Genomic DNA, 17,623 nt, shown 5'->3' with positions numbered 1-17,623 from the left:
AAATAAAACTAGTGAAAATCCTATCTCTATCAGAGACAATGGTATTAGGTACTCCATGCAACTTGTACACATTGTCTAGATAGGCTTGAGTAACTATAATGGCAATGAAAGGATGAGCTAAAGTGACAAAATGGGCATACGTACTTAACCTATCCATTACAACCATTATAACATCTTTCCCAAATGACTTAGGCAAACTTTCTACAAAATCCATAGACATATAAGCCCATATCTTATCAAAAATTGGTAAAGGTTGTAACAAACCCGAAGAGACAGTTTTATATTTGCATTTCTAACAAATTATGCATTCTCCGATATGTTGCCAAACTACCTTTTTCATTCCTTTCCAATATACCACATTAGTTATTCTCTTCATAGTTGCTTCTACTCCAAAATGCCCTCCATCCACTGAATCATGAAAAAATGTCAATAAATCCTTACTTAACTCCAAATCAACTCCCACCATAAGCTTTCACTTCCTTCCTAACTGACCTGCTTACCAAGTGTACTTAGGAGATTGTCCTGGGTTGTTCTTGAGCTTATGCAAGAAATGTATCAACATTGGATCTTTCAACCAAGATTGTTTAATCTTGGCCATTAGATCATTAGTTACAAAAGATAAAGCATATAACAAGGATGTAGGATTTCAAGAAAGAGCATCAACTGCCATGTTGGTAGAGCCTTTCCTGTAAACAAGTTCATAATCAAATCCCATCATCTTGACAAACCAAAGTTATTAAGCAGGCATATTTGTTTTTTGGTCCAGCAAAAAATTTAAGACTTTGGTGATCTATTTTTATCTAAAAATACCTTTCAGTTAAATAAGCACTCTATTTCTTCACTGCCACTAATATGGCCAAATCTCATTTTCATAAACAGATAGTGCCTGATGTCTAGGAGATAAAACTTTGCTAAAATAAATAATTGGCCTACCATTCTTGCTTAACACAGCACCAATTCCACAACTTGAAGTATCTGACTCAACTACAAAAGTTGAGTTAAAATCTGGCAGTGCCAGAACAAGAGCTGATATTATGGCTTGCTTGAGCTTCTCAAAAGCTATTGTTGCTATTTCTTGCCAATTAAAGGTATTTTTCTTCAATAAGTCAGTCAATGGTTTCGTAATAGTTCCATATCCCTTAATGAACCTGCAATAATACATAGTAAGGCCTAAGAATCCTCTTGATTTTTTAATAGACCCAGGAATTGGCCATTGTTTAACATATTCAACCTTGGTATTATCCATAGCAACTATCCCTTTACTGATCACGAGCCCCAAATACTTTATTTGAGTGCCACCAAAGTCACACTGTTAACCTTGAATTAATCATTATTTTGAAATGATAAAACATTAAAGCTAAATAAACTTGATCAAGATTTTGAAAAAGATTTATTTAGTACATGTTCTTAAGTTTTATATTTTTGGTACTAAATAAATAATATGATTTTCAAAGTTTAAACAAACATTTCTTGGTGTCATATTTCTCAAATCAAATCTACCTTTAAAGATTATTTATTTGAGCTTAAATAAAAGTCCAATTGTTGTTTTTAAAGTGAACTTATTCATTTTAGACTTAATACAATTTTGATAATATTGGTTTTGAGAAATAGATTAACTTAGAAAAGTTGTTTTACAATAACAAAGTTTTCCAACATTGAACTTATTTTATTTTTTTGTATAAATTCATAAGGTTTTAATACTTTAATTTTATATGGTTGGAAAGCTCTTTGAGTCTATTTTCTAATGGATCAAACAAAATGAAAATCCAAATTTTCTAAGAAAAGATTTTGAATTTTTACTAGACATACTGCAATTGTCTAAAAACTGCATAAGGGGTAGATTTGAAAATTTACTATAATTCGTATACAGTGAATTAGGTGATGAACTTTACATGGATAGAAAGCCATTTAAGTTTAGTTTTTAAATCTTCAAACGATTTGTGATTTGGATTTGTATAACTCAAGATATGATCAAATTAGTAAGTAGAGTACAGAATGAGAGACTACCACCTAACATAGACATGATTGTTCCCCTCTAGAAGGGATCGATCACTTTTTCATACAGAATGATCGCCTCCCTCAAATTTCCAGAAAAGGGATCGATCCCTCCATTAAAGGGATCAATCGATTTTTAAACAGAAAGCATTCCCTGCCCGAAAATAAGCAAAAGGGATCGATCCCCCCACATAGGGGATCGATCACCTAAAGAATAGATCGATCCCCTCAAGCAAGGGATCGATCAGGTAAAGCCATTTATGCATGATTTTTGGGTGTTTTAAAGCTGACCCAATCGATCCCCTAAGGGAAGGGATCGATCTCCTAAGACCCAGAACATTCCAACAGCTACTTTTGCATAATTCCAATGGGCATTTCTTCACTCCAAGCTCCCCCAATGGCTAGTTCCTTAATTTCTCTATAAATTGGGCACTTCAACACACTAAGAAGATTGATGAATCAAGAGAGCAAGAGCCAACAAGTAATATTTTTATTCTCTCAAATAACCAAGAGTTTTTAGAGCTTCAAAGTCTATATCTTTGCATTTATTCTATCCAAATTATTTTTGTTGTTCATTCGTCATTTTTTTGTCTATACCATTGTATACTTCAAATTAGCAAACACTCAACCTTTGAGAGGTTCTTAAAGTTTTCAAAACACTTTAAAAAAATTTATATTGTGTGCTTGTAAGCTTAAAGGGGAGGATAACCCTTAAGAGTGTGTAGTGTTGAGTTTGTAAAGCTTTGAGAAGCTTATTTGTAATTTTCAACACATAGTGGATTGGAGTCTTGGTGGAGACAACTAAGAGAGAGGACGTAGGTACCTTGTGGAGAATGATCAAACCTCTATAAATCAATGTATTTGATTTCTCTATCCATATCTCCTTATAATTTATTATTGTTCATATTTGATTTTAAGTTCATTAATTATTATTGTTTTCATTATATTTTCATCAAAAGGGCATATTGTCTTAATTTTCATTCAACTATATTGAAATCATTATTTGGAAAGAATTTGAAGAGATTTAATTCACCCCCCTCTTGGATCACCATTTAACCATAAAGCTAACACACACTTTAAAAGTTTAACAAATAAATGGTTCTAACTAAGACATCAAACATCTGCTGCAAATGTGCTAAATGATCATTCTAGTTTGATGAATAAACCATGATATCATCGAAGAACAACAATACAAATTTTCTAAGGAAAGCCTGAAATACACTATTCATCAAACTTTGAAATGTAAAGGGTGCATTAATCAATCCAAAGGGCATGACCAAAAACTCATAATGCCTTTAGTGAGTCCTGAAAGCTATTTTATGAACATTTGCAGGATCCATTCTAATTTGGTGATAACCAGATCGGATATCCAGCTTAAAAAACCAGCAAGCAGTAGATAATTCATCTAACAATGCTTCTACTAAAGGAATGGGAAGGTTATCTTTAAGTGTGATCTTATTCAACTACATGTAGTCCACACAAAGCCTCTATGAGCCATCTTTCTTTTTCATTAGAACCACTGTAGATGTGAATGAACTGTTGCTATCTCTTATAATTTTAGCCTCTTTCATTTTTGCTACTATCTTCTTAATCTCATTTTTTTTGTACAATTAGGTACCTGCAAGGTTTAATCTTAACAGGTTGAGATTTATTTATCAAAGGCATCTTTGATCATGAGGCCTTGTGGAGGTAAATTTGTAGGTGTTTCAAAAACTAGAGACTATTTTAGTAATAATTCTTGCAAATCATATGGTAAATCAGTTTGTTGACTAAACTGGTGTAACTTATCTCAAGACTGAAAAGATCCAATACCAGATATCATCATTAGTCCACTCGTCTTACTAACCACCTTTAACTTAGCAAACTGCTTACTTGTAGTCATATGTACCTAAACAGCCTTTATTCCTAATAGTTTATACCAGTTGTTTGCTATAGCAAATTGCATGTTCAGTAAGAAAAAATCCCATAAAATAGGTCCTAGTGTCTATAGCCATTGCACCACAAGTACTGCTTCACAGTCCATTAGAGGTAGCATAAAAAAATCAGTATGCTGGACTAGGCCTTGAACCTCCAAAGTCAATGCTTTACTTACATCCTGAGTTGATAATTTGTTACCATTAGCTATAGTGACATTGATTCCAGCAATCTTCTGAGTGTTACATCTCAGTTTCTTAATCAAGGATTGATCAATGAAAGTATAGGTACTTTCAGAGTCAACCAAGAACACTACTAATTGGTTTTTGATTCGACCATATAATCTCATGGTCATATGACCTTCAACTCCAATTACAACATATAGGGAGATGATATGCCTGTTCTATATTTCACGATCTTCCTCTTCAATCTCCTCCAAATTGTCTACACTGTCACAGAACTTTTTAGTATCATTATTATTGTCTTCCCTTTTCTCAATAAATATCTGGTACAATTGAGCCTTAACACACATGTGGCTTGGTGCAAACTTAATCCCACACCACATACAAAGTCCTTTCTTCCTTTTATCATCTCTTTCCTCACAGGTTGGTATTTTGATAACATTGAATTTTACTAAAGTTGACTTAGGTTTACTGGTTGTGGTTTTATAGGTATTTATGGGGTTGGTTGATTTAGTAGGCTAGTTGTAATTTAAGAAAGGATTTTTTAGGGTTGGTAACAATGGGGGTAATGTAGATTTAAAGGTGTAAGGATTATTACGAGATATAGGAAGGGTCGGTACAGGATTCTTGTAAGGTATATAAGGTTTTCTAGGCACATGATACATTAGGGACTCCATTTGTTTGGCCAACTGGTAAGCATGGCTTAAGGATTTAGGATAAAACATTCTAATAGGCTTACAAATCTCAGGCTTTAAATTTCCCAAAAATATACTAAAAGCATTGTCATAAAAAATGGAAAGTAAATTTAATATACTTTTAAACTCCTCATAAAATTCATCAATCGTATTGTTTTGCTTCAACATTACTATTTCTAACATAGGATCAAAGAATTCAGTTTCAATAAATCTAGTCTTCATCTCAATAACATAAGTGAGCCAACTTACCTCTTAAAAACTTTTTTGATTCTTTATGAACCTCTGATGCCACTGTAAGGCTTGTCCCTCCAAATTCATCATCACAATCCTCACTTTCTCATTTTCTTGAGTTTGATCAGCTTTAAAAAATTGTTTGATCTTCAACAACCATCCCTTGAAATTGTCCCTAACAAATTTTGGGCATTCTAACTTAGAGTACTTGGTTGGTACCCTTGCAACTTCCTCTGGTTCACTAGTGGAAAGGGGTCTATAAATAATGACCCTACTACATTCCATATCACCCATGACAGATTTCTGTTTCCTAGCTGATGGTGCTGTTGAATCTCCCATCTCAACTTAATGAAGTGAGATTTGCCTACTGTTCATGATCTTTTCAAACATACCACACATTACTTCTGCAAAAGAATCAATCTTATCATTAAGTTGCTTAATAGAAGTGTCAAAATTGGTCTCCACCCTCTCTAGCTCCTTTTGCATCTGGCCCATGTCTCTCTACAACCTAGTTGTCATACCCTCTGTCATTTGCTAAGAACCGAGGCTCTAATATCACAAATGATGTTGCTCAATTGAACCATTGTCAGCTCAAGCACCCTTATGAAAACTTAGGATTCCAGTAGTTAAAATGTCATAAATAGAGTTAAGGAGAGAAAAAAGAAAAAAGAAGAGAGATAGAAAGAAATTCTTGAATGTAGGAAATGGATGTAATTGTATTTCCTCCTGTAACAATCTCCTTTTGTAGTAGTTCTGTGTCAATTTTTTTAACAAAATAACTAACATGTTGATTCATATATACTGACTGTTAAAAAAATGTACAAACGACTTAGATAACTAACATGGCCTTCTTCGATTCAACTTGGAACATATTATAAATTCCATTATTAACTGGAAACTTCCTGCCCGTCTTGGGCCAAACAAGAGCACCTTCCTCGAGATGAAGCTCCAAGAGGGAATGGTGGAACATTCTCATAAACTCCAAATCCGGCTCTAATACCGACGGCTCAGGTGCCTCCTCAGGAAGCTCGACGTAGCCCATGATTCTCGAAGCATCAGAAAACGCTTTCCAATCGACCTTCGGAAATATGTTCCGGGGAAAATCGTGATTGATTTCGACTTGCTTTTCTACCATTTTTTCCACTTCGATCGTGAGAGGGCAACCGTTGGTTACCCCTTGTTTGACGACATGTTGTGAGTTAGCAACCTCATCTGGTTCCTTTGATTTCAGTCTTTTCGGTTGTTCCTGTTTCTTTGTTTTGGTTTCTGTGTTCAATATATAACAAACAGCAGAAGTATGACTGTGGGTTCTGCGGAAGGACGAATATAGCAATTTGAAATGTTTGGTGTTGTTAACGATAAGCCCTAGTTCTTATGGCTGGCTTAGGTTTGAGCCCAACTTTAGAACTCAGGCGTAGCTCAAAATATATAAAGTTTTTGTACTAGTAGAAATAAACGGCTACTTGCGTTTTAGTTCAAGTGGTGGGTGTGGTTTAAGATGTTGCTAAAAACTTTAAGTTCAAGTCACAGTACTTTCTGCTAAAAAAATGTTATAGTACTTCCTCTGGTAAAAAAGTTAAAAATAATAATGAAGATCTCATGGTTAATGGTGAAAGTAATTTGATGAGCATATAGTTTTCTTGAATAATTAATGCAAGTAAAGGGTTGTCTTTGATAAAGGTCTAACTAGGTTATGACGTTGAAACTAAATGGTATCCGTCCAATTTAAACAAAAATTACAAAAACAACAAAAGATTACTATTAACATTACTTTTTAAACGTTTATATTTTATTACAATGAGACCATTTTTTTTTTCTAGTAACATTCCCTATGTGAAATTGTTACCAAATTGCATTAAAAGTAAAAGAAATCCCCGAAGACTATAAAGAATTGAAAATAATTTGTCACTTAAATGAAATGGCACAGGCTGACATCCACATCTTTTTTGTTCTGATTTCTACAATGAAAAATTGAAAGCTGGTTTCTTTGACGGCACAATTAGGAGAATAATTGAGACATATATCTGCAACAGTCACAATCAGATTTAACAATCCAAAGTGTGCAAACACTGAACAATCCAAAACTCAGTCGAAAAATGAAATTCATATCTATAGAGTTCCTTGATTAACTTAATATGAAAGTCCATCACTTGTACAGGCCGAAGCCATAAATTGGGGTGTAAATAATCACTCTCATGGAGTAGATCCTATACCTGCGCACAAATGAGCATTGAGAAAAAAAAAAAAAAAACTAATAATCAAATCATCTCCTAAAAAATACTGGTAAATAGTAGTAATTTCCAATACAATTATTTTCCCCAAAGTTCAACAAATTTTCCAGACTCCCAGCTAGACAGAGAAGGGTATTGAAAGAAAACACCATGAACAAACCTAGCACGTGCTTTGAGTATAGATCATACATTTATGAAACCGTTAGAGTAGAGAGAGTTGGATGCTTAATGCGTGTACTGGTTACCGGTCATGCACCAGCAAAAAGTCTAATCAGAAAGCACTCATGGCAGATGGAATTGAACTTACCAACCGATTTAATAAAGAGTTTAATAATTATATATTTATATCTATGGAGTACAAAACAGTTCTAACCATGGCTCTATTGAACCAACCGAGAGTAATGAACTTGAGCTAAATGGGGTAAGCTTGATTTTGGGTACTGTAATGGTAAATGAGTAAGAAAAACTGAAACTCAACCGCCATGTGAAACTAAACCTAAACAGAACCTACAGTCGAAAAATGTTTCACCATCAATCAACCGGTTTTTTCTATTTTCTCCGAAACCAAAATGGTACTTTAGTTAGGAAAAATATAGCATCTTATTACCTTCAAATATGCATCACAAATGGAGGAGAGTTGTAAATGACCTACATACGACGAAATGACAAGAAGAAGAAAGAAGGAAAAACTAATTAACCTTTTTAATCCAGTTCTTCGAGCAGGAAGACCTGCTCTTTCTTCAGCAGTAGCCGGATAATACCAGCGAGAAAAATCACGATCGAAGTAATCCCAGTCAGGCAAAAGTATCCCAGAAATCCCAACCATCCCAAACGCATAAGTTATTATCATTTTCTTCAAAGATAACGTGCATATCCCAACCAACACTATGATCACAGCTAGCGATACTATAGTTGACCTTAGAGCAGCATTATTCGCCATTTGAAATCCAAGTAACAAAAAAAGATGACAGCTACCTGGCTGTACCCAATAATTTAAAGCCTAAAGAAGAAGAAGAAGAAAAAAAGGGTGTGGGTGTGAATCGTACCTTTTTGGGTGTTTTGCTGAAACTAAAGAAAGAATTAACTGCTTTAAATGCCCATTGTCTCAACGGTTCCTTTCGCTTCTTTAAGTGTTTGTTGGATGAAGTATTTCTCAAAATTTCTCCAAGCCTAACGTGGTACATGTTTGCATTGCCATGCACCATTTCCCAGTTCAAAATTCAGCTTATTTCTGATTTATTCCTCTTCTCTAATTATAACTCATTTCTTCAATGCAATGTCTAAACCATAGAAAAGTACTTTAGTAATTTCTCTTCATTTCACCACTATGTTTCCCTAATTTTTTTTTCAATTCAAATTTCAAACAGTCTGTAAGAGGTTAAGGTTTCAGATTGACATTACAATAATTCGATTACCATTTGATACTGAAAATTTGCTCATTAAATGTTGATGTTACAATCTAACAAGTAAAAACTACAATTTCGTTTTTGGTGGAAAATTAGGTGCATGTTTACTACCTTAAACTACATAGAACAAAATCACTGGCTTCTAATCAACCGTTAACATAAAAGAAAACTATTTAATACATTGTTTTGCACCAATAGAATTAAGTGATATTTAAAAAATTTAATACTAAATTAATATAATAAATAAACGGTTTATAGCAATATTTTAAATCTTATTTATTAAATTTAAAAATTCTTTTGCCAATGCAAGGAATACTTTAGCTAACCATTTGAAATTTGAACAATTTTTTACAATATATGCATGATTGTTGTCAACAGCCATGTTATTTATAGATAAAATATTAAATTTGTAATTTCAATGATTAAATTTTATTCTATAATTTTAAATAAAAAAATTCAAATAAAAAAAAATTACGTTGTTAACAAATGGGTTGGACTATACTATGGTCCCTTCAAAAGAGAATCTAGATACTATTATATGGAAAGAAAGTAAGAAACAAGATTTGTTTGTTATACTGGGAAAGAGAAGACCAGAGCCAGAAGGATCAGAAGATTGGTCCAATTCTGCCATGGTTATATACCAACCGTTGAAGTGGATCTTTGGCCTCATTAAACCCACCATGTTTTGGTTTTGAGCCTGCTTGTTCAAATTCGGCTGATCTACAAGCTTGATCTTACCTTACTTCAATTTCAAGTTAAACATAAATATATATATATATATATATATATATATATATATATATAAACTAGCTGAAAACCTAGGTGAAAGCTTTCTAATTTTCATTAGAAAGAAAATGGGATGATGAAAATTAAAAATATTACATATTTAACAGAAACTAGTAATAAAAACCAGTTGATCATTTGTCCTAATGGGATTTGGCAGATTGATTTTATAAATAAAGATTTGATAATAATTCATAGATTCTTCAAAGAAGTCATTTAGTACAAGAAATTAGATATATAATACATTACCTTAATTAGAATCTTTTCTTTGTTTTGCATGATCGATTTTACTGATTTGTATAAGGGGGAATTAAACTTGGATTTTGAAAAGAAACCCTCTGTTCGTTTTTTATAATTACAAATGATTCATTGAAATTGATAAACTGCATTATTTTCTGGTACATAGAATGGGCATAACTCATGAGGAAAGGGGAAGGGATATTGCCATACCGGTTCAAAACTAAAATTTCTATGCCCTCTTAAGAATTCTTTAACTAGTCCAAGAAGCAGAAGACTATTTATTGCATCGTTGCCCCTTGAAATAGTGTGATTAAGAATTATAGCTAATAAACATGATATTCAGGGGTGAAGCCAATAAATTCATGGAGGACCAAAATAGTGAACCAAATTGGAAAAAAGGGTCGAATTTTATATTAAGGGAACTGAATTTTATACTATAATGTTATCATTTTTTTTTTTGGGGGGGGGGGGGTGAGAGGCCATGGCCCTTCTGCCTGCCCACCTCCTAGATTTGCCCCTGATGATACTGCCTAGATGCTTATTTGATAAAGAAAGATTAGGTTAACCACTGCAGAAGAAAATATTCACTGAGATACTCTCAAAGATTAACAACATATATTGTTATGAAGACAGAGATCATAAAAACTTTCTTTCTAATGCTTCCTTGTTTTGTATTTCTATTTTCATTTGTTGTTAATATAAATAATTAAAAATCATAATCTAGTAGGTTACAGCTCATACTAGTTGTTGACTTCAACTATGGTAGAAATTTGACTTTTTTTTTGCCATTATCTAATTGACTTTGAGTAGAATTCATGATATTACATTTTTCCCTAAATATTAAATCATGATGAAATTTTAATAAAAGTTTTATATGCACTAGTTTTTTCTTTTGCCACTAAATTTCATTGGAATACTTAGAGCTGCATGCACAGTTTACGTTTGCTTTGAATATGTTTAACAACAAAATTGTATCATCACGTATTCATGTTGATTGTTGAGGGACTCGATCCACTATATTTATACACTTTATGCTACCTCTTTCTCTTTGGTGAATGCATTTTTGGAGATTGTCACGCAAAAACCAGAAATTTTAATTTGCAATTCGACCATGAGCAAAAACTGTTGTTTTCCATGTATGTTTGGAAAAGCTGCTGCATCAGTCTGGGTTTTGATCATTGGGAAACTTGTAAGGAGATCTCAGCTTGCTTCTTAGCAAAAATGAAGGTTAAAATTCGACAAAAGATTGGCATTAAGGATACTTTATACATATGTATATATATTATGCACATACACTTCACCATGAATCACCTCTACTCTGATATATATTGCAACATTTACATCCCACAATCTGTTTAACTTCAAAATTGGTTGAAATTTAGATTGAACTGTAACCATTCAGGTTGTTTCATAAAAGTGATGTTGAGTTAATTGTTTGTTATTAGTTTGTTTGATTAACCATCACTTTCGCTCTCTCTTTCTAGTCTTATCTCTGCTACTGATGTCAATACCAGCCGGAGTCCAAGTCCTAACAGACTGCAAGTGTATGGCTGAAATTACAAGCTACTGGCATCAACTACTAAGCACATTTTTTTATCCTGGTTAAGCATAAAATAAACCAACTTGCTTCACATGATATTCAATTTCCGTGACATTTTCATACCATATTAAAAATCCCTTATAGTTTGGTGAGTACTGGTTGGGCCAAAATTGACAGTGTTGGCTTGTCTCATATGGCTGAAGGAGACTGCAACTTATTATATGCATCTCCAGTGAAAATCTTACAGATTTGATCACCAAATTTATTTTGCCCGTATAGTAAATGGAGAACAAGAATTAAAGAATATGTGCAAGCATTTTATTATTGTAGACACCAAATTTAGTCCAGACCCGGATCAATTGGACTTTATCCAAATAGGTAAGTCTATGTTTTTTTTTTCTTTATTTTTATTTTTATTTATTTATTTTTTGTATTTTACATTTTTATTTTATTTTTATTTTTATTATTATTAGTGTTTTTTTTATATATATATTTCTTTTATTTTTATCTTAGATATTTATTATTTATTTATTTATCACTACTATTTATTAATATATATATCTTTATTATTTTTTTTCTGTTAATTTATAGGTATATCAGATTATATATTAATTTATCTGTTATTTAATTTTAATTTATCTGTTAATTTTTTTGATTTATTTGATTTTTTTTATTTATCCGGCTGAAAATTGGATTAGGATTCAATCAGAAGAGTCCATGTTGGATTCAATGATTGAATCCAGATCCAAAGAGAAATTAAGATTGATCAGAAACTTTCTGATCAATCCCTATAAAAAGGATCCTCAGGAACAGAACAAAAAAAAATAATGAGAAAAACAGCTACTGGTTGAGAGAAAAAGGCATATAGAAGAGATTTGAAGGCCAAGAAAGGTTTAGAAGCATTAGAACAGCTTTAGGAATTGAAAAAAATTTTTTGGAGATTTTTGGCGAAATTTTTTTCTGAAAATTTCTAAAAAATTTTCAGATTTCGGTGACTTTTCCGACGGACATTGAATTTTCCAGCGAAGATTCCGGTCAAGTTTGAAGTTTCCGGCCAACTTCTCAGTTTTCGATGACATTTTCAGAAATCGATCAGTTTTTCGGTGAACTTTCAACGAAAAATTTAAATTCCGATGAAAAATTTCAGAATCTGGTGAAAAATTTCAGAATTCGGTGAATATTCAACCGGAGTTCTTCGGGCGTTTTAAAGAGAAGGGAGAGAAAAGTAAGAAAGAGAGAGAGGGAAGAGGTTCGGTCTGCTGAAAAACGAAGGAACTAGCCTTATATACCCTCCCAAAACGACGTCGTTTTTGCGTTAAATAACTTAGAGGATCCGCACGTTTTGCCAAGATCCGACCCGACCCGAGTGTCGATCTATTTTTCGATCCGCGCGCGTTCTGCCTACCCGAGCTGTTAGTCGAGCCGAGCCGACATCTTGAGCCGTTTCTCCGAGCCGTTTTTTTTCCTTAAGCCGAGCCGAGCCGTTCTCCGAGCCGCTCTAAGTTTTATTTATTTATTTATTTATTTTTATTATTAGATTAGGTTTATTTAATATTCTTTTATCTTTATTTTATTTTTAGTTTACTTTTCTTTATTTATTATTATTATTTTTATTTTTATTTTCCCTTTTATTTTATTTTATTATTTTATTTTCTTTAAATAAAATCAAAAAAAAAATTTTGGGAAAAAGTTGAAAATATCAATTTTTCTTAAAAAAAAATTTTCAAAAAAAGTTTTTGAGAAAAAGTTGAAAGTATCAATTTTCCTTAAAAAAAAATTTTCAAAAAAAAGATTTTTGAGGAAAAGTTGAGAGTATCAATTTTTCTTACAAATAAATTTTTAAAAAAACGGTTTTTGAGGGAAAGTTGAAAGTATCAATTTCCCTCGAAATTAAATTTTAAAAAAAATATTTTTGAGAAAAAGTTGAAAGTATCAATTTTTCTTAAAAATAAATTTTCAAAAAAATAAATTTTTGAGGAAAAGTTGAAAGTATCAATTTTTCTCGAAATTAAAGTTTTTCAAAAAATATTTTTGGAGAAAAGTTGAAAGTATAGTATCAATTTTCCTTAAAAATAAATTTTCAAAAGATATTTTGAGGAAAAGTTGAAGGTATCAATTTTTCTCGATATTAAAATTTCTAAAAAATATTTTGGAAAAAAGTTGAAAGTATCAATTTTTCCTGCACAAAAACAATCATTCCTTTCTTCCTTTTAATTTTTTTTAATGTTAAATAATCCGACGATGGAGCCTCTGTAGGTGAGGAGATTTTTTTAATTTTTTGCTAAAAGTATTAGAGTCAATTGAGAATAATTTTAAATAGTTAATTATTTGATAAAATTTTAAGGCTCATTGGATAACACAAATTTAAACTGATACCATCTTTTGACGGGTGTTGTGAGGGTGCTATAACCTTCCTCACACGTAATCGAACTCCCGAACCATGTTCTGATTAGTAGACCTGAACCTATTCTTTTAGGGACCCTTAAATTTAGGTGTTCTTTGAAAGGACAGATTTCTTAGGTGGCCAATCGCACCTAGATAAAAAAGAATGGTGGCGACTCCCTTAAGTCAATGTCTAGCGATAAATCTTCGGATCTAGATGATATGACAATTATGGTCTATCATTGTTACTGGTCATGGCTTTGGCTGCAAACATAATTGATGACTTCATACTTCTCCTTACAGGTCTTCTTTTAATACTACTAGGATTTTGATTGTACAGAATGGTGGCTAACTTAAAGTCAACTAGATTTCTTGCCATTTCTTCTATCATCTCATGGTCCTGATTAGGTTATCCATTAGGGACTTAAACACAAGTTTTCTGAAATGGGTTTCCAACCGTTCCTTTATATTTTCTGAATTCCTGGAGACAAGCTTAATCGATAAGCCATCCTCGTCAAGTTTTTTAGTGAATGATACGAATTAATGTGGATTACGGGAGGATACAGTGGCTTTAAAAATTTGGAAGAAGTTACAAAAAGAAAGGAAAGGAAAACAGCAGAAATTAAAACTATTCAGGGGTTGAATTCAACCGTTGGGGGAATTTTTACTTGCAAATAAAAAGTCGGACGAGATCTTTGGCATGATATGTCGGCATGCAGATATTGGGATCATGAACGTGGCTGATTAAGGCCAAAAAGGTGAATGCCAGGACTTCAGATTTTAGATGCATTGGTTGGAAACCTGCTGAAGCAAGCAAATCAGTTTGTTTAGCTGACACTTGAAAACGTAGCAGATCATATATTAAAAGTTAAAACTAAAAATTTTAAAAAGTTTTATATGACATCACATCTTTATTTATTCAAATCACTCTCTGGTCCACCCGACAAGGAACCTTGGTTGAAGGATCAAATTCTCTATTACTATTCCTTGTGTATGGAAAGTCCAAACATTTACTAACTAATTTGAAGGAGAGACAATGGGGGGTTTTACTTTTACAGTTTAAGGTTTGTGTGGAAAGAAAGGAAAAAATTATAGCCAAAAATGGTATCTCTCACTCTTGTGGCCGTTGGCAATTGACATTGACACTGACTACATTGGCAAATAAAACAAGGGTTTAGGTTTGAAAGAGCTTAGCTTATGAATGAGGCAAGTTGCCAATCTTGGAGAAGTAACAACCAAGAAATTAATGCAATTTCAAAAATACCCCAGGAATTAGCTCAAAGTATTAGATTTAGTATATATTTGACCTTAGAGTGGTCATTGTTTTTTCAAAAACTGGAAATCTGTAGGATATATTATTTGCTTACATCCATCCCCAATTGTAACCAAATTGAAAAGAAAAATGGGTTTCATTCCCTGAGCAATTATATGTAACTAGTTGATTGAATAGTAGAAATTAGATTCAGTTAACATGATATGAGACTCACTTTTAACAGGTTTTGGTGGACTTTTGCCATATTATTCATAGACTATCTCTGCCTAGGTTGAATGATTACAAATGCGAAGATACAATTTCTGATGAATGATTCTCATGCTGTCTAAATTTGGTTTTCGCAAAATTTGGGTTGATAGCTTTTATTTCTTTAATAACCAAACTTTAAGAAGAAGAAAAAAAAGAGAAAAAAACATTGGCTTGTGCTAAAGGATAACCTTCTGCTTTAATTCTTTGTTTAAAAAGACAGAAGGATAGCCAAGAAAAATGGAAATTCTGCAAAAGAACACGAAGATGAAGACAAGCGCTAGCTAGCTACAAATGCAATCGAACTATTTATCGTTGAAGGATGTCTATTGTTACTTGTTTGCAGAAAAAACAGGTGTTGGTTTGCGGGTGTTTGCTAAACCAACTTCTCTTCTAGTCATGTACAATCTTGGGTTAAAAAAAAAAAAATCAATTTTAATCGATTTACACAATCATCTCTAAAAATAACATCCAAAAATATTAATATTTAAATAACAACATTTATAATTTTTTTTCTTATTCTTAACCTACGAACTCTTTGTATAAAATATTAAAAGATGTGTTTTTTAATATCTTGGCTGCTATGACAATTTTACCTCCGAATAAATTGTGTTGAATGCTTCTTTAATGGAAATAAAATGAGAGAAAAAATTACAAGACGATCAGTCATTTATTTTAAAAAACGTTGGTAAATGTCTTAATTCAAGTTCCATAGTTGTGAGATAGACATAAATAAATAAAATTTCATATTCTATTTTTTTTACCAGTAAAAATCATATTATATTTTTTGAAACTTATATAATCAATAAAAAATTTTAAAAAACTAAAACAAAATTAATTAATGCTGCCGCCTTTACTGGTGGCACGAATTATCGTCTTATACTTGTCACTACATGTCGTCATGTATTGGATAAAAAAATAATTAATAAATAATGTTGTCCAATTTATAATGTAAATTATTATAGATATTGCACATTCACAATCTAAGTGAAAATAAAAAAAAATGAATTTTCTACAATCATATAATTTTCTAATAAAACGTTGAATTTTTAATCTTCATGATAAAAAATCAAACTCAGATAACTTCAAATACAAATAATAATAATAATAATAAATTAAAAAATATATATTTTTAAAAAAAATTATGTTATGGAAACAGGTACAAGTTAATTTTTTAAAAAAGTAAAAGATATATTATTTTTAATTACATTCTATTATTAAAGTTTTAATTTAACTTTAAATATCATCACAATAACTTAATCAATCACTTTAATATTAAAATAAATATATATTTATTTCAGTGCTTAGGTTCTCTAAATTTAAGTATCATCTAAAATAAGTAGTACGACGTTAGGGATTTCATGAAACCATGCAAACAAATACTACGAGGAAGCAATACACATACTCCTTCCCTTGCGTGCGTGAAATGGTTTCCCTTTGACCAATTTGGCATAGCCACGTTTTAAGATATCCGATTTGCATTATCTCTGGAAACCTTGAAAATACATTTCTGCCATTTTTCTCGTATAACCGGATATATCTACCCTAGATTTTAATCTTGATCATCGGCTGCTACTTTATGGTTTTGTGTTGAAACTATGTGAAAACTTCGGATGTTTAGTATTAAGGTAAAGCATTTTTATACTATTTAACTGGAACTTTAAGGCAATCTTTTTGGTCTTAATATATATAGGCTTAGCTAGTTTTGATTGAGATTGAGTTTGTAGTCATCATTTCATAATGTGGTTGTGATTGGTGATTTAAATTTAAGCTTGAGAGAATCTTAATCACAATTGTAAATCTCGATATATAAATTTATTATTTAAAAAAAAAAATTTATTTCAATCAAGTTTTTTTAATCACAATTTTATTTTATTTGATATTGTGTTTATGGTCAAATTTATAATTGCAATCAAATTAATGCAACTCCAATCACGATGTTAAAATGAAGTTAAATATATTATTTTTTATAGATAATAATAATAATAATAATAATAATAATAATAATAATAATAATAATAATAATAATAAAGTATGTATGTACATAAAAAGCAAATATCAATTTTCCTTTCTTTACATCTGTGTATTATATGTAATCATAATGTGAATTATGTTATAAGCGTATATAAAAATATCATAAGTGATTAATTAATTTAATTTATTTATATAGTCATCTTTAAAATGTAATATTTAAAAGATTTGATATTTAAATTTTAATATCAATAATCTCTTTCGTTAATTTTAAATTACGATTTTTTTTGTATAAAAAATAATAACAATAATATTGTAGCATATAATATTTAATAATTAATTACCTAGATAAATTAAAAGCAATGGGAGGATCGCTACTGTAGTGAAATAAGCTAATAAGGAAGAGGTGTCACAATCTTAATGGCCAAACAAAAATTGTGGAACATTTTTCTATACTACTTATTAATTAACTATTAAGGATAGGAAGTAACACTACTAAGACTGTGTATAAATAGCATGCCTTGTGAGATTTGG

The 17,623-nt window shown here is 31.4% G+C and overlaps 1 protein-coding gene and 1 pseudogene across 1 annotated transcript; both read right to left on the bottom strand.

The window, feature by feature from the left end:
• Nucleotides 1-5,663: 5,663 nt before the first annotated feature.
• Nucleotides 5,664-6,657, bottom strand: LOC111315130 (multifunctional methyltransferase subunit TRM112 homolog A pseudogene; annotated as a pseudogene).
• Nucleotides 6,658-6,852: 195 nt separating this feature from the next.
• Nucleotides 6,853-8,313, bottom strand: LOC111314945 (signal peptidase complex-like protein DTM1). Its single transcript, XM_022916563.2, has 2 exons — nt 7,947-8,313; nt 6,853-7,230 (listed from the first exon to the last, which is right to left on the bottom strand). The coding sequence occupies exons 1-2, from the start codon at nt 8,186-8,188 to the stop codon at nt 7,164-7,166; spliced, it is 309 nt and encodes a 102-aa protein (XP_022772298.2). The 5' UTR covers nt 8,189-8,313; the 3' UTR covers nt 6,853-7,163.
• Between the last annotated feature and the right edge of the window lie 9,310 nt (nt 8,314-17,623).

The sequence above is a fragment of the Durio zibethinus genome, chromosome 20 (assembly GCF_047325235.1).
Source record: "Durio zibethinus cultivar Kanyao isolate XHJ-2024 chromosome 20, ASM4732523v1, whole genome shotgun sequence".
NCBI lineage: Eukaryota > Viridiplantae > Streptophyta > Magnoliopsida > Malvales > Malvaceae > Durio > Durio zibethinus.
Note: the sequence above shows the minus strand (reverse complement) of the source record. Positions and strands in the feature narration are given on the sequence as shown.